The 17,919-nt window shown below is 43.1% G+C and overlaps 1 protein-coding gene across 4 annotated transcripts; it reads left to right on the top strand.

Moving 5' to 3' along the window:
• Positions 1-167: 167 nt before the first annotated feature.
• On the top strand, positions 168-17,206 carry LOC143359639 (serine/threonine-protein phosphatase 4 regulatory subunit 4). Of its 4 annotated transcripts, XM_076797719.1 has the most exons (18): positions 168-257; positions 331-410; positions 3,603-3,853; positions 3,970-4,043; positions 4,352-4,458; positions 4,578-4,807; positions 4,955-5,080; positions 5,162-5,271; positions 5,354-5,545; positions 5,658-5,816; positions 5,917-6,099; positions 6,237-6,683; positions 6,948-7,062; positions 7,134-7,176; positions 7,329-7,345; positions 8,154-8,196; positions 8,906-11,699; positions 11,755-17,206. In XM_076797719.1, exons 1-17 carry the CDS (start codon positions 183-185, stop codon positions 10,014-10,016), a joined length of 3,363 nt encoding a protein of 1,120 aa, XP_076653834.1. In that variant the 5' UTR covers positions 168-182; the 3' UTR covers positions 10,017-11,699; positions 11,755-17,206. The 4 variants fall into 4 exon arrangements, with proteins under 4 accessions (XP_076653834.1, XP_076653836.1, XP_076653835.1 ...); XM_076797721.1 differs by lacking the exons at positions 168-257; positions 331-410 and adding an exon at positions 1,988-2,337 and having other exon boundaries at positions 6,948-7,065; positions 7,137-7,176; XM_076797720.1 differs by lacking the exons at positions 168-257; positions 331-410 and adding an exon at positions 2,793-3,089 and having other exon boundaries at positions 6,948-7,065; positions 7,137-7,176.
• Positions 17,207-17,919: the final 713 nt, after the last annotated feature.

Below are 17,919 nucleotides of genomic sequence, written 5' to 3'. Positions count from 1 at the left end.
TGCGCCGAGTGTCGATTGGATTAATTGTATTCTTGAAAATCGTCGAACGCGATCGTTCGTCGTTTTCTTTTCTCTCGGTTCTCCCGCTTCCGGTCGTGGGCAGCCCCGAACGCGCGTTTCCTGTTCCGGTAAATTGTTCTCGGAGAAAACGGTGTGTCGCCTCGGCCGTTCGTCGGGAAAACATGCAACGTGAACCGATCTTGGACTACGAGGAGTTCGCTAGTCTACAATTAGACAAACCGATTGCCGATCTGAGAGTACGTGTACCATCCATTCCCGTCTCGTTTCGAGTAACCGACCGATTCATAACCTAACCGAATGCGTCCCTAGAACGAAGAGCAACTGAAACAGCACAGTTTGGACATCAATTTGGAAAGACGGCCGATAGAGAAAGCCAATTATCTGTTGTCGTAAGTGAACGAAAAGGCAAACGAGTTTGCAATTCAAATTTTTCATCTTGACCGCGGTTATCCTGGATCCGTGCGCATACGTCGGTAAAACAGTTCCCTTTCGCCTGCTCGGGACGACTTCCGGTTGCTGCGGTCTTCGCAGGACCACGGTCGGTACTCTTGTCAAAATAAATTGTAATATCTCGATTGTACAGTGATTCGCGTGGTCGTCCTTTAACGAAATGTTTTGCATTTTTTAACTTTTAACAAATTAAGCGATAGCTGGGTGCCGAGGTGTTCGCATGTATCGAGAGATTGCTATAATTTCGCGGGCACACTCCCTCGACAAATCATTCGGCGCAACCTTGAATCGGACTACGTAATCCTCGCGCGATTATCGTATCAAGGTTGCCCGTTGATCAATTAATTCTCTGCTAAGCTAAATAACGGGTTACGGAGACGTGGGTCATTTATTGTTACGCGTACCGATGGAAGTCGAAATTAAGGTACAGTTGCGAATACGTAAAAATTGATAAAGTTATTTGTTTCAAAATTACTGTGGACAATATTTAACACAAATAGCGATCAAAGATTACGGTTCAAATATTCGATTAACAGCAATTGACTGTTAAGTTTTTAAATTAGTTCTCAATCGTTAATTGGGGGTATTAACAACGCTATGTTACAACGACTCACGCATATTCATCTAGGTTATTTTTTTATTCGAAATTCTCTTCCGATATATTTTCATTGGTTCTCGCATACAATTTGAATAATTAGATGCAACAGCTTCCTGGGGAAAACAGATGTGAGTCATTGCACGCGTTATGGCATTGTTATAAATAAACATGTTCTCCATTTCGAGTTCTTATTGTCTCATCATTACATATTACGATTCATTGATCAACACGATGGGTGTGCGTCGAGTTGCATTTCAATTAAATCTCGATTAAAAACTGCCAGTTGGCGATTTCCAATCAGCGAGTGACAGCCAACGATCGATACATTCAAATCGTTAACACTATTCCTACCGCGGCGTGGAAAAATTGCCGTTTTTCACGATTTTCGGCTTAAATCGCACTTTTAATCGTTTATAACTCGTAAACGAATTAACCAATATCGGTGAAATTTTCAGCATGGATATAATTTATTCGAGCGAATCAAATACATTCTTTAAATTTTCAATACAGGCTCAGATAAAAAAGCTGAAAAAACCAACTTTTACTATTTCTTTTGTGATTCCGACCAATTCAAACTTTTTTCAAAAATTATTTACACCTCGTCTAGTAAACTAGCTTCTAACTTTTCAATAAAATTCAAGTCATTTGATCTAACATTTAAAAAGTTATGTTGCTTCAAATAGTGTAGACTCAGTTTTGCTCGTTAGTGTACGTGAAGTGTCGGTAGGAATAGTGTTAATGTACTGTATCGATCGATTCTATCGAGCGCGTCTTTTTCTTTCGACGATCGATTATTCGTAATCGTAAAGCGTTGATCAGCGAGTGTCGAATTGAAAATTCAAATCGATTAGCGTGTAATTCTTCTGCATCGGTTTGTCGATTACACAACACCTGATCGCCGCGACGCGACGCATCAGTTCTATTGTATTACGCGGGGTTACGTGTGCATCCTATCCAAGAGCGTACGTAGGCCGTGCTCGGCCGTTTCCGGCTCGGCTCGGTCCTGCTCGCCGCTTCGTACGACAAGTCGGGTATAATCGATACCTTCGAGTCGGAGCCCAGTTTAGTTGTCATCCGCGGTTCTGTCGTGTTGTTTTTCTTGCGTCGAATGCGTCATGAGAGTACGTACGCGTGTGTCGTCGTGAACGTTCGGGTCGAGTGCGATCGGTTGTCCCCGTCCCCGATATCCAGTGGTGTCGTTGAATAAAATGCGCCCCGAACATGTTACAAGAGGAAGATAAAGCTCCGTACGAGAGCGTGCTGGATCCGTAAGTAATCGGACCAGTCAGTTTTCACTACGAAAAATCCGAATCGGCCAGCAGACTTTCTTCCTTCTCGGCTGTCTTATCTCTCCCTTTCGTGTGCGCACCCATGGCACTCCACACACACCGTTTGCTAAAAATACCGCGGCGTCGTTCAAGGAGTATACTGTCCTGCCGTCCGACCGCCGCTAATTATAGTCCTTTAAAGACAGCCACTCGTAAGAAATGACATTCTACGTACGAGTAACTCGCAAGCAATGCTACGCGCCACCCTATTTAGCCCTTCGACTGCGGGACGCGTATATACACGGCCTTCTACGTCCACGAGCCGTATATATACGCTTAAAAATTGTTTAAGCACGTTTACATATTAAACTCGAATAACTGAATTTCAAATATCCGCAAACGCTCTTTTGCCCCTGTGCGATTTTCCACTGCAATAATTGAAACTTTAACCAGTTCCTAAAAGAAACAGTAGATAAATAAATATATATTTATTTTATATCTATTTTTACTGCGATGCCTGAATATCAATTAGATTTCAACCTAGAAGGAGGAAATGGTATTTGTAATAGATTCGGTTTGAAGTCTTCGTGACTCATTATTATACGGGAAGGGGCTAACAATGCGATTCGTGATGTCGCCGTAGCTATGATTGGATCGCGAATGATTTTAGCTAGCTGCGACAACGGTTGTCATGCGAATATCGCGTACAGAGATGCTGACGGTTTTGAGTTCGAGCGCGCCGCAATCGAAAGGTTAGAGATCGTACCGTGTCGAGCCGTAGTAGGTTATATTTCATAGTTTGACAGCATTGTTGCTGGCCGTTCCTCTCGAACGTTTCGCGTCTGTCTTCCATTGCCCGCGAGAATCGTAATAATAGCCAGAGCGATCGTCGGGTGTTCGGGATTCCAGAAGACCGCGACGTATGCAGTAATGCAGCCGTGCATTCGTATGTAAACATTGCACCGATGCAGGCTCTGCTGTCGCACGCTCCGAAAGGATGCGTTATGTAAAGATTCTTGTCCTTGGTGGTTGCATACATATCAGGGAATACGGTTTTTAACGCGTCCTACCATAAAAATACCACAAAACGGTTCGTTTGATCGAACAAAAATTTGAGAATTTGAAATTATTCATGAATTGAAAGTATTTTTTTATTAGTCTAGTAGTATAAAATTGTGGAACGATCTTTTTAATTGATACGTAGGTTTTATCCAACATTTTTAACTATATTTGTGCACGTGCGTGAGCTTGTGTAATTATTTCAGGAAAGGCGATGATTTCCAAAAGCTCAGCGTCATACAAAACTTACCGAGCCTCTTACAGACAGACACGCAGTCATGCATGTCTCGTGTGGTACCGAAAATGCAGCAGTCATTGGCTACTGCGTCCACGGAGTTCCACATTGCGGCCTCCTCGACGTTCAAAACGATATTAGAGCAGAAACTTGTCAGCCATAATGTCTTCAGTCAAACATTCCTCCCAAGTATATTAAATTCGCTCGAAAGTCGTGATGCAGGTAAACTAATTATGTTCATTCGTACATTAGACATCGCTAGATAGTCCCCTATTGACAGTTCTCTCATGCGTTTGGTGTTACTCTACATAACTTAACGTGTACATATACATTTAAAGTTGTTTGTGATGCATGGCTGGAGACCTTACTGGATGTGATAGAGTTACTGCCGGTAGAAGTCATAAGAACGCAGGTTTGTACAGACAATCATAGTAAATTGATATTCGAAATAACATTTACAACGTAGAAGGGCAAAAGTATTGTTCGTCGGTGTAGTAGTTTTAAGATCATGCGGTAGCCACGTAATCGATTGATTTACTTTCATTAGTCCCAGCTAGACTAAGCATCAAGTACTCTGAAAGCTCATTGATTTTTTGAAAGATGCTATGTGCAATACATAGCTTTGACAATGTAATTATTTGACAAAGCTGAAACCTTATTTAAGTCTGATAAGATAACAATATATACAGACCGGATGATAATCGAAATAAAATCATACAGATCGTTCCATTGGCTATAAGCAAAGGACAATTGTCTCAGCCTGTCTACTCCAGGGTAACGTGCAGCAGGTTACTAGGGAAAATTTGTACAAGATTCGATTCTGCTATGTGAGTATTGAATTTTTTTTTTTATTGGGAGAACCAGAGCAGTGTCTGTTTGTGTAAAAACATAGAACAACTACATAAAAAGATTACATTTTCGGTATGAACATTAAAATTGTTATTAGGATACAGAAGGAAATTCTACCAACGGTACACTCCCTCTGTCAGGATGTAAATAGCGAAGTACGAGCTAGTATCTGCTTGCAGCTACGTTTTGTTGCCGAAGGCCTTGGTGCTGAGTCTGTAAAATCTGCTTTGCTACCATCTCTTGTAGAATTAGCAAGCGACGAAGAAAGCAATGTAAGATGCACCTCTGTACAGACAATAGTGTACTTGCTACCTCATCTTCAGGAAGGTATGCTTGATGACTAGTTGGGCATTATTCATTAAGCATTCCAAGTTTCTTGTAGCTATATACTATGTAACTTGAAATTCGGTAAATGAAACACAAACCCGCTGACAAGCGGAAGGATTATGATATTGTTCTGTCGATCATTTACAGATACGATAAAAACTATCATAGTACCGCTCGTTAAAAAGTTATTATCCGAGAACACGATGAAATCGGACGACCAGCTGATATGCGTAATTGCTCAGGAGTATGGAAAACTCGTGCTCGGCTTAGAAAGTAAGACAATCATCAATCCTAATCGATATTCAGCTATCTAGAAACTAGATGACGGACCTGTTACCGAACGTCTCGTTTTAGAATGCCTCGTACCCGCGGACAAAACATGGTTTTTAAAATATTTTCAACAACTTGCACAAATGGGCGTCGCCTCGATAAAAAAAGAATCGAAATCCCAGTTCTTTTCATTTGTAAGTATAAGCTGGACAATTTTTATTTAGACAAATTCATAGTTTTGTAATCCAGTTTATCGAGCACGTTCCCTTGTTATAGATGAGCTCGAATCCCGCTGAAGATGAGAAATACATGGAATGCAGAAGGTGTTGCGCTTATAATTTGCCTGCGATGTTTCTCTTCGTGTCGCACTCTTCGGACGACACGGACGCGTTGCTTGTTACCTTTAATGCGTTAGCGAACGATCACTATTACATGATTAGGAAAACTGTAGCGAGTGGAATTCACGAAGTAAGGAGTTCATCCTCTTCTACATTATATATATATACATATGTGTGTATATTGAGCAACATTGTGCTTCGAGCATCGTTACGTATTCACGATATTATAATTGAACACGTAGGTGGCGAAAGTATTGGGTCCGAAGAACGGACGGATCAAGTCCGATCTGATCAGATTGCTGAAGGACGACACCGAGGAAGTGTTACAAGGTTTAGTTCCCCACATAGGGATGACGCTCGATTGTCTAGCCGAAAGTCAGACGATCGGGGTGGACAGGGTGGTTTGTATCATCTCTCCTAATTGCTACAGAGTATCACGACCAGGGCTTGGAAACCTGTTTCCCGAAAATAACTGTTTCAAATTGTTCTATCGACTCGTAGGACTCCACTCTTATGGAAATCGGCAGGGCGTTGTTGAAATGCGAATCGGAAATATCATCCACCCACAACTGGAGACTAGCCTCGATGATGCACTCGCAGCTCGAGATAATACCGAAGTACTTTCCGAGCGATTTTATATACTCGTACTTTGTGCCAATGACGTTCTTCAGGATACTGCACGCTGTGAGTTTCGGAAAAGCCAATCCTCAAGCATATCTTACTACCTTCAAACCTTACGGCGCTATTGCAACTGCAAATCAGCCACCGCTATACCCGATTGGGCGTGCCTGTAAAAGAATCGCGATCCCCTTAAATTCCAGAGGCCGATACCCGTGCGCCTCGCCGCAGGAACGTTGTACCTGTTCCTTTTACGTTACAACATGAAGCCAATGCAAAGAGTCGAGATGCGAAGCAGACTATATACAGAACTGGCGAACAGTCCGGACTGTTACGTCCGAATGATATTCGTTCGCATGATGGTGGAGGCTTTGGAGATCTTCTCGTCCGTTTACTTCAAGGAACATTTTTTCACCGTTTTATTGAATCTGGCAGAAGATCCTGTCGCTAATATCAGGATCAAAGTGGTCTCGCTCTTACCCCAATTAAAGAGCCAGCTATGGATACCGACCGACAAGAAACTATTGACTGCGATGGAGACGACTATAGGACACCTGATGAACAGCGAGACGGACAGGGACGTGATCGCCACGCTGACCATCGTTGTCCGGAAATTGAACGATATTGACCTGAAATACGATGGCCAATCTGTAAGCAACGCCGAGTTGCAATTTTTTAGTTGAATAGCGCTGCCGTATAATCACTATTAATTAACAGTTCAATCGGATACAGAACCCTCGTCCAATAGTTCGACTTCGTCGCGTTCGAACGTGTTTGTAATTGGAAGGGGAACTTCATTTCGTGGACAAAATATTCCCCTACAGCCCCGTATACCGAACTATTAGCAGAGAGTACTGTATTTTTTAGTGTGTTATTTATTTGTTTTATGTTGATCTCTTTACCATGTTTTACAGATGGCCAAGCAGTCGAAACAGGATGCCGAAGACGCCAAGAAGTTGGAGGAAGAGAAAAGATTGTCGGGAATGATCCCTGGGAAGTCTCCGGCTGGCGGCGCGACCATGAAGAAAGGTAGTAATCACCAAAAAAAAAGTCTGAGAAAATATTGGACTGAAAGAATGTTGATAATACTGCGTTTCTAGGAGCATGGCGACGGCCGGGTGAGGGCGCAACATCAAAGTCAGCGTAAGTATCCATAATTCTGTACACAGGGTGCAGCATTTAAAACAATATTCACGAAACCCAAGTGAGATATTTAAATGCTTCGTCCTGTAGACTTAAAGCACATTTGTATTATTTCTTTTTGCTAATACGTATATGCTTTGTATTCTTTACAGAACGCAAACATCAAAAGGTGAGCAGCCCAGTCATCGTACGCTTCCAACATTAGACTGCGGATCATTCTATAGATCAAAGTTTTTAGAAGCAACTTGATAAAGTTTGATAAACATTGAATTGTGTGTTTAGAAGAATGTTACACGTTTCACCAAATCCGAGTTTAACTACAGTCAGTTACACAATTGATGGCGCACACTTTAAATCGTCACCACTTTTAATCGTTTATAGTTCATAAACCGTTTGTCAATATACAGGGTGAGTCACCTAACGTCTGCACCTCAAATATTTTTGTTGTTTCTAAAGATACGTAAAATATGGTAAGGACAAAGTTGAATGGTACAATGGGGCTGACACGATGCCAAAAAAATGTTGTTTTTATGTCATTTGTTTAGAGATATCAAGGTGACCTTCACTTTTTTAAATGGAACCACCCTTTTTTAAACACCTACAATGATAGTCCCTTTCATTAGGAATTCAGTGACAAATAATTATTCCAAGGTCATATATATATGGATCTACAATGACTTATATGGATCTACAAAACACATTTTTTAAATTTTCATTATAGTCCCAAATAAGAAAGTTGTAGAAAGAAACTTTTACTAATTTTCTTCGTAATTCCGACTAAACGCAATTTCTACAAAATTTTCATTACACGTCATCTGTTATAGCAAACTAATCCTTCTAGCTTGACAGAGGAACTGTAGTCATTCGGTCCGTTTATAAACAAGTTGTTTCGATTTAAAGCGTGTGCCATCGATTATGTGACCGAGTGTATATAATTTTCCACTCGAACGAGTAACGAAACACGATTTCTCGTAAAGGTGCAGCATCCCCCCGCCACAGCAGCGACTCCGCGAGAATGAGGTACGCAATCATTTTATTTCTCCCGCGGTTCTCGATTCTAACACTAGCGTAGACTATATCTCTGACCGTTAGCCGTGTAAGATCGCCCGGAAATATATAAGTCGAATCAAAAATTGTTCTGATCGGTTTCGAAAAGAGCATGTTTGAAAACCGAATGTCGGATGATGAGAAAGTGCATCTTGTAAAATTGCGAACGTATTAACTGTTTCCGTAGTCTACTAACGACTTCCAGCGAGAGACTAACGTCAAGTTCCGCACGCTTTACACCTAACAGACCTCAACTAACACACCCTTGGGAAAGGCTAGGGCATAGCAACACGAACCCCGTCGGCACCGGGCACGGTAGCTTCGACAACGGGCCGTGCGCCGACTATCTGATGCAAAAGATGCAGCAGAATCGCTCGAAGCTGGCCTCACCGCCGTTTATAGTCTGGCCGGAGGGCTGCGAGTGCAATTACGAGGAGGAGAACAATCTCCACTCCTGTCCCTCGTCCGATTACGCCAGGTCGGTATTTCTGGCGATCATGCGGGAGAACAGGCAGAAGTCCCAGCAGAACTCGTTGCTGACAAGACACTACGCCCGCGAGTTCTCGACGAACATCGCCAGCAAGGACACTGCCACCGCGAGAACGCTCGCCAGTGCTCCGAACCTGGCCGTACTACGAGCACTGACCAAAGCGGCTCATTATAATTCTTGTTGGCCCTGCAGCTCGATGCCGGAGATACCGGTGATGCTGTCCGACGACGAGTTCCTGGTCGACGCCGGCATCAGGATACCGGCGCAGTTCTCCGCGGGTCAGGGGGTCTCGAAAATACCGCATCTGCAGGACTCGGTGTTGGCCAAACGAAGATTGTTCGCATTCGGGCGATCGAGGACAGTGGGCGCCGTCAGCTTCGACAAAACAACGGGCAGGCCGAAATGGAACTCGTCCGTGGAGTACGAGGACTGTATGAAGAGAAGGACGAACGGAGGAGACCAACAGTCTGGCAACTCGGGGACGTCGAAGGACTGCGAGGATGGCTCGTGGCTCGTCAAAGAGATCCAACAGTTATTCAAACAGGACACCACGAAGGTCCACGTTAGTTCTCTGATGAGGTCCAGGTTCGGGTTCGTCAATCAAGATCGGCTGATGGACGATAAAATGAAACGGAACTCTCTGATAATGGACAAGGACAAGCCCAAGGTCCTGCAATCGAAATGCAACCTGGACAGGACGAAGCGTCACTCGGCGAGCTTCGAGAAAGCGAAGCCGAAAAGGAACTCGTCCATGGATTACGACGATAGCATGAAACGAAGGACTAACGAAGCTAATCAGGCGAACGATCCCAGGACCTCCATCGACTACGAGGACGGTTTGAGATTGGTCAACGACGAGCAACTGGACAAGAAGGATTCGGTGTATCTGGGACCTCGGACGAGGACCCTGTTCGGTTTCGCGAATCAGGAACGGTCCATGGACGACAAGATGAAACGAAACTCGCTGATCCTCGACAAGGAGAAGCCGAAGCTCGCGCACACCAAGTGCACGCTAGACAGGACTAAGAGGCACTCGGCGAACTTCAGCCTGAAGCCGACCGACACGAAGGAGACCAAACCGAACATAAAATGCCATAGCTTAGAGGTGGCCGATTACGCGCCGAGCGAACGTCTGGGCAGAGCCCTCAGACGGTACTCGACCCTCGACGTCAACCATAATCAGGGACTTAGCAAAATACCCTTAAGAAGTTTTGTACCTCGTAGTAGAACCGCACCAGCCACCAGGGCGTCCAGCCCCGTGCACATAGAGAAATTATGTCGAATGCCATTCTGGGAGTCTTAAGGGATAGCAGAAACGTTTCTTTCGGACATTCTTCCTGCATGCGTCGATCCGACCGAGGATAGGAACTCGTTGCGCCTCCATTCCCCTTACGTTTACTTTGCTGCACACGATCTTTGTTCGAAAATCAACGTAGGAAATCATTTTGTCCGGATTCACCAATATTTATGGGTCTCGCTGGTTTCACGATTACAAAGCAATCGGCGAAACCAGGCAAACCCCTTGACACCCCTTGCCGTACGATTTTCTTCTCAGCTAGAACCATTTAAATTACTTTACCTTCGATAACTTCATAGAAGAAAGAAGAACGTTTACTTCAATGTTCAACCCTGCAGTGGTACCTTGGGGTCTCCCGAGACCCCATCAAAATTTTCTGTATTGCCAAACAACTACTTCTTTAATTCCTAGCGAACAAAAATCACTTTTATCGAGGGGGGTGGATTTTTGGGGGGAGGTTTAACACTAAAAGCGACTATTTTGCATTACTTCATCAAAATAACAAGAACGTGCTACCCACATTTTTAGTAATATTTTCAAAATAATATATACCCAAAGAAATAAATTTGCTAAATAATCTCTTATGTATGCATCCTTAGAATCTGAATAATATTTCATTAAAAATATTAGAACCCGTCATTTTGACGGGTCCCGTAAATCTAGTGTTAAATGTTCTCCCGAGACAGACAGGGTGCCGTTGCAGGGTTAAATATCGACGACGGGGTAGCAGAGTTTGATTTCTACTGGAAAGAAGCGAAGAACAATGACATTGTTGTAAATTCCGTTTGAAATGTTCACGACGAGTCCGACTCGATATTGTATGGCAAGGGGTTGTGATAAAGGATTGCGCGCGCGGTCTCTGAGGCGTTTCCGCTACTAACGAGGTACTCGAGAACATGTAATAAGGGCTGTTTAGCTGGTTCGCTATCTCGTGCCTTTTACACAGAGCCTTCTGCGTTCTTCGTCGCTTCTCATAGGGCAGCCTAACAACGTGTTTTCCTATCGGTCTGCGGACGAGAGAGAGAGAGAGACCACTCTCTCTTTCTCTCTTTCTCTTTGCGGACGAGATATTCTCCAGGGGAGCATTTCTATTGATTATTCGCGATGCATTTCTGATCGATTGTTACGCGCGACCAGGCGTCCGTGATTCGCATTTCACTCGGCATTTATTTCGATCGCGTGTAGTTTCCGCATTCGATAGAAGAATCTTTCACTCTTTCTCTCTTCTCGTCTATCTGTCTGTCTATTTCTATCTCTCTTCGAAGCGCAGGTTGCATCGCGAGAACGTGTTGAACGTGTCGAGGCGCGTATGCTTCTGTTTAGAAGACTGTTTTATCGAAGTTCGTAAAGGGTTTCACAGATGAAAAGAGACGAAGAAGATAAGACTATTTTGCACTTTATTTTATAGCTGCATATCTGATACTGGCCTACGAACAGAGTGAAAAGAACTATATATATTATTATTATATATATATATACATATACATATGCAGAGGAGAGTCGCATAAACTTGGACCAGCACCTAGATTCAGCATGCACTCTGAGAGAGAGATACTCGCAGAATTATTTATATTATTCATTTATTAACGCGTTCGCTACCAACCCTCACGCATGCATGGCGGCTACGGTTTTCTATAGAGAATCAAATGAAAATATGTTGCTCAAACCCTTGAATTGTATAGATGATATGTAATTAAGCTTCGATCGAAAATATGTTACAATTCTCGTGCATATTGTTCTTCAGTATGATAGTACATAGCGTCATGGGGTTGATGAGTTTTCTATGGTAATATCCTTTTTCGCGTTTTACAATAGGATACGTTACGTTTGATAGAATTTTACAATTACCGAAACTAGCCTAGCTATTGCTAGCGGACACGTTAGTTGCGCTTCTTCGAGTCTTCTTTAGCTGTGCACCTTGAAGTAAGAAAAATATTTACAGTATTTCGAGCGAACGATTATGATCCTAGACGCTGGTCCGGATTCAGCCGCTCTCCCCTGCGTTCTTATTGTTAATAGAGTTTAAAGAGCAGTTGTTGATTCGCTAACGGAATATATTCTGATAGACTATTGTATCGAGAGACGAACACGAGATCAGACGACGCTAGGGTTACACAGTATTGTAATAGCCAATTCTAGGTCTAGTCTCGATTAGCTGTAAAACAGAGCTAGGTTTTCTCCGCGCCTTCCAGCGAGAGGCGTCCTTTTTTAAAACTCCCCCGGTACGTTTTGTACTTTGCTTTTCGTACGATCGTTCTACCACCCTTCCTCATCCCTACCCTTTATCAAACTAATTAGAAATATTGAGACCCCATCCCCCCTTTCCCACTGGAATCACTCGTCGACGTTTTTATCGTTTACAAATCGTAGGGTGGTTGCGGAACTTATGCGAAACACTTCTCCGTAGACGCGTGCAATGTTTAAGCGTTTTTTGTTTCCCTTTAACCCTCCAACCGGCCGATTTTTCGATTGCAAACGCTTACGAGGACGTAACGCGAGATGCATTAAATTATTTCCAATCAATGCATGTGCAACCTTGCAATGCAAGGCATGTGTAAGATCAATACTGGCGGAAACGATTACTCTCGCCACGTCATTAGAGAAATTATTTGGTTGGCCGCGCGTAGTCTTTCTCTCGTGAAAAAATTAAATGATAGAATTAAAATAAAAAAACAATGCGGAATGACAAAACTCGCTTTCCGAGCGGAACACTTATGTTCTGTTCATTTCAAACTAACGAAGTAAGACTCTGTAAAACGGTAAGACACGCGAAAAGACTTTCGGGCCAACCGAATGATATATTTAAAGTTTACACTTTATATTGTATTATACTTTTGAATGTTTTCGGCAATCGCCCGCGTTTAAGCGTGTTTCCCCGGTTGGACGGTTAACGAATCGAGTCCGGAGCATAGTCCGTTTCACGTTTTATCGGCGACGTAGCTGTAACTCTCGCTAGCCTAACTCGTAAGTTTTAAATCGATCGCACGAAGAGAAAAGGAAGCACATCGACGTGTCGAAGGAACGTCCGTTTTGTTTCCCGTTCGACGAACCAGCGAACTCCGTCGGAAACGAGAAAAACAAAAGAACCTTTTTTTGGAGCACGACTTTTAGGGATTCTCGAACTCCCCGATCACCCCGTGAAAAAAAAAGAGATGAAACGACCGTAGAAAAAAAAAACGAGATTCACGCTGTCCTCTGCCGCTGATGTTCGAGTACTTGTTGCGTCTTAAACGCGGAGAAGATATCCGGGAAGTGTCGCAGGATCTAATTAACGAATAGATAGATGTATCATCTACTATGTATCGTGTGTATATATATATATCATAGAGAGAGACTGACCAAGAGGATCTAAAGAAGAATGTCTATCGCGAACAGAGGGAATGTATACATATATATATATATATATATACACACACACACACACACAAACATATGTATATATATATCAATGCAACGGATGGAGCAAGAAACGCGATCATATTTTCATTGAGCTTCTAGAGATATATATATATATATATTTTTTTTCGGGCGACGGTAAAGAGAAAACAGCGAAAACAAAGATGAAAAAAACCGTGTACGCGAGAAAGAAAGAGAAAAGATGTTACAGACGCTTCGAAGCCAAAGAATATGTATGATTTCTAACGTGTAACGAGGTTCGGGTGAACGTACAAAGTCCTAAAGGCATTATGTACTTGCGTGTACCATGTACATTAATACCGTGTAAGCTTTACAGTGCAAGTGCCATTCTTCACGATTTACACACGTATCTACATACGCGTATACACAGAAACACACACAGGCCGTACATACGCGCATTCTTCTTGACACACACACACACACACACATACACACGGAGACTTGAACGCGTGAAAAGAGCGTTACCGACGAACAGATTTTCAACGGGCTGAATCAACGAAGCTACGGAAATTGAAGGAACGGTCCGTTTCGCGCGAATATTTTTGCGATATTTAATATCCTAGGCTCGGCAGCCGAGCATAAAGATTGATTAGAGTAGTCCGTAGACTTCCGGTGTCGTTCGCAACGAACGGCTCTCCTCCGTTCGTTCGGAAAAGCCGAGTCGACCCCGTAGATCGTGTCGTCCGCTGGCTGAGAATATTATTCGAACGTGAAACAACGATTTATATTCTATGTATTTATTAAACGAACCTCGACAGAATCGTTCGAGCGCCCGTCGAGAACGAGAAACAGTCTGTATTTATTAAATACGATAAAGAGGTGAAAAGTATTTTTGAAAAATGTTGACAAACTGCTGTACGGTTTTTCTTTTACCAAACACTTTCCAAGCATCTTCTACTGCAAGATTATAAAACTGTTCGTGCAACGGGGCATTCGAACACTTTTCAAATTCGTGGCTGCCAAAACGAATTCTCGCGTCTTCTGAACAACAGTTCGCTTTTGTACGAATATTTTCTCTGTACAACGAAGTTTATTGAAGAAAAAATTAAATTGTGGAAAGAGCAAGAAGGATTAGGAAAACGTTCGATGCGTGAACGAAGCGTTTCTTCAACAAATTCGCTTCCCGGAGCGACACGGTTTGCGGGGCTCGACGCGCGAGGATCGTTCGAACGGTCGCCGATCGATAGATCCGCCGGTAGACGTAACGAATTCTAATGAGTTGAATCTTCGAACGAGAGGCCCTTTCTTGCACGAGCTGCTGAGCGGATCGGCTCGCTCCCATTTGTATTCAAATATCGTGGCGTGCGTGGTTGCGTTCGCTGGTTCAACCTGCTGGTATCGTCCACAAACCACTTCAGCTTAGGCCATCATCGTCTGTCTCGAGCCGTATAGTAACACTGTCGACAACGAAATCGTTTAACACCTACCGGGAGGATTTCCGAGTATTTTTCTGTCCGCCTGAACAGGCTCTAACGTTAGCAGCGACACGCTCTCGGCGAAGGTGTGCGTGTTATGGTGTTTAAACGCAAGTGGGAGCAACGATAGATAACATTACGCTTAGATCACGTAGAGAAGAGGAGCGATCCGACGATCGATCGTTAATTATTCCGTTGCAACGTGCCCTCGTACAGCTACCGTTTCGCGTACCATAGCGGAGAAGCTTCTTCTGTTATTTTTTATAGGAGATTTTAGGGCGGCGTCGGCCCTACACGATCTACGGGGGTCGCGAATCTGTTGTTTCAACATACGCGCAGCCCCGCGTTTATGCTCTTCGAGCATAATCGAGTCCATTGATCGAATTTCTGAGATTTTCAAATGCAAACCCATAGAAATCTAATACGGAAAGCCTGATAGGCTTATGGTAAATGGACACTTAATCGGTCTCCAAATTCCCGGAGATCTGCTGATCAAATTTCCGGGCATTTTCACACGGAACCCATAAAAATTGGGGCGTTCTGTCGAGCCTAACGCGCCTTATGGTGACTGCGGCCTTGCCTGTAGGTCTCCAAACGCAGAGAATCGAAATTAAGGAACGACATGTCACGAGTAACGCATCCCAAAATCTATTAATCATGTTTGCGGGCATCGTCGAATAAAGCCCATAGTAATTGGAGCCTAATACGCCTTATGGTGAATGCAGTCCCGCCTGTGGGTCTCCGAATCGGTGAGATGTTGCAAACCCATAGAAATGGTGGATGCAGTTTCGCGATTTCCCGCGCGAAGAATCGAAAATCGTCAGCCGTCGCCGCCGATCGCGAACAAACTTAATTTTTTTTTATAGAGAATCTTAGAGTATACTATACCGTAGATCTATATTATACGATATCTATACGTACCACGCGCATATACATATACGTAAACAGAGAAAAAAGAGTTAACGTTTAACGAAACTGAGAAAACTTGTTGAATATGCAACTAGGGGCAGTAGAACGTCACATCATTCGAAGAAAGGCAGGCCAAAATAATCGAAGAATCGTAGGAGGATTAAGGATACACACACCGACACACACTGACATACACCGACACAGACGCCTGACACAAACACGCGTACACAGACCTGGGAAAATCGTCGAATTGTTCCACGAACAATGCGAACGTTCGTTGTTTTGGCGAACAAAACGTGGCACCCGATTATAATTTTTAGAATCCGAAGCTTACAATTTTTTAATGATTTTCAGAAATCTATGACTCAGAGATTCTAACGAGCAGTCGCAATTTTACTCGGAAATTAATTGGTTGTCGCTTAGTACACCAAAATCCATAGTGTAATAGAAGTCTAATGTTCGTGATTATTCGATAAAAAATTGTCCAAGCCAATTGAATTGTTTCTTTTAATCATTTTAATCAGTCGAGAATGGCGATATTCTCGGAGTCTTCCGAAGTCAGCACATTTTTGCATTTAACTTTTCGCATGAATTTACAACATTCACAATTTCTGTTTAAGAATGATGCGACTGGGAGTTCGTAGACGTGGTGGAACGGTTCGGCAAACGTTTTCCCCGCCAAAACGTACCGCTTGAAATGCTGCTATTTATTTTTGTACAGATCTACCCACGGTACGGTAATTAGTAACTTTTGTGCCAGAAAGTAACGCGGCGCGCCATTGCACGGACACACGTCACAGAAACAGAGACACACGCACACACCGTAGAAACATACGTAACGCCTCCGTAAACGAGCATTCTACGCGATTGTTAAACAACAACGTTGCGCGCGTTGTTCTTCGTTTAGAGAAGAGCGCTGTTGTCCGTCACCGTTGTACGTGGATACGCGAGCATAGTTCACGAAGAGAGGATTATTTTCTTCGGACGCGGAATCATTTTCTTCTCGAGCAGGAGGATGATGAAACGGAGAGCTCGAAAGAGTATGAAACAAAGGAGAACGAGCTGATAACGAGAGGAAGGTTCAAGCTGCGAACGAAGAGAGATGAAGAGAGGAGGAGAAGAAGAAGAAGAAGAAGAAGAAGAAAATTTCGTCGAGAAAACGATATTTTTATTACTCACACGCTGCTCCCTTAAAGAATTAAAGAACGTTACAAAACAAAGAGACAAAAGAAAGAATTGTATTTTTGTGAGGTATATCTGTAATAAAAATATAGTTAAATGTGAAGAGAGTATATATATATATATATTATATTATATTATATTATACACACGCGCGTACAAGGACGAGGAAAGAAAACGAGCGCCGCGGTCGTAGATTTTATTGGCTCTGTCGATATTATATTATACATCTGTTTTAATATACGTTACGAACAATAAATCGAACTTTTTTTGTTACGCAACATGACGTTTTCATTGGCCGTCGAACACGAAGCACCGTTTTACCCCTAAAGAAAGGGTTGGAGAAACGCAATCGCTCACGAAAGCTCCACAAAATCAAAAAATTTCTTTTCCAACGCGCGCAAGGAATTTTCGCTTTGCAGTAGATTACACGGAAAGGTAATAAACACTTACCTGAATTCGCATTTACCCTAATATTCTCCTGATTGCTTCTCGGTTGCTGATGGCTGGTCCAAGAGGGTAGGTTCAAAGAACGACGCGGTGTGTATTTTTGAACTTTTTATTTCTTCTACTTTCTTAATAAATCAGTGACTCGAGTCGCTACAAACTGTGTATGAGTTCCTTTTATAATTTAATTACGAACGTACATAATAATGATTTCTCCGATTTCGAATCATCCTCGCTCATTCACACGCGCCCCGTTACATTTCGATTACCCGAAAGAAAATGAACCGGAAACGCTTTTCGTTACCAATTTGTAACCGGATCGGATGTGATCTCTCTCTCTCTCTCTCTTTCTCTCTCTCTCTCTATTTTCCTCTTTTGTCCCCATTTTCCGTATCCGATGAAATGCGTTCCAAAAGCAGCGAGCGGTCGCGACGAAAATGGCGGACTCGCCACGGACAGTTTTTTCGGCGATCCTGCTTCTCGTCGACGAAACGTATATCGGTACGCGACGATTTCCAAGCGCGGTTGGAATTTCGAAAATA

Source organism: Halictus rubicundus, chromosome 12, assembly GCF_050948215.1.
Source record: "Halictus rubicundus isolate RS-2024b chromosome 12, iyHalRubi1_principal, whole genome shotgun sequence".
In the NCBI taxonomy this organism is placed as follows: domain Eukaryota; kingdom Metazoa; phylum Arthropoda; class Insecta; order Hymenoptera; family Halictidae; genus Halictus; species Halictus rubicundus.
Note: the sequence above shows the minus strand (reverse complement) of the source record. Positions and strands in the feature narration are given on the sequence as shown.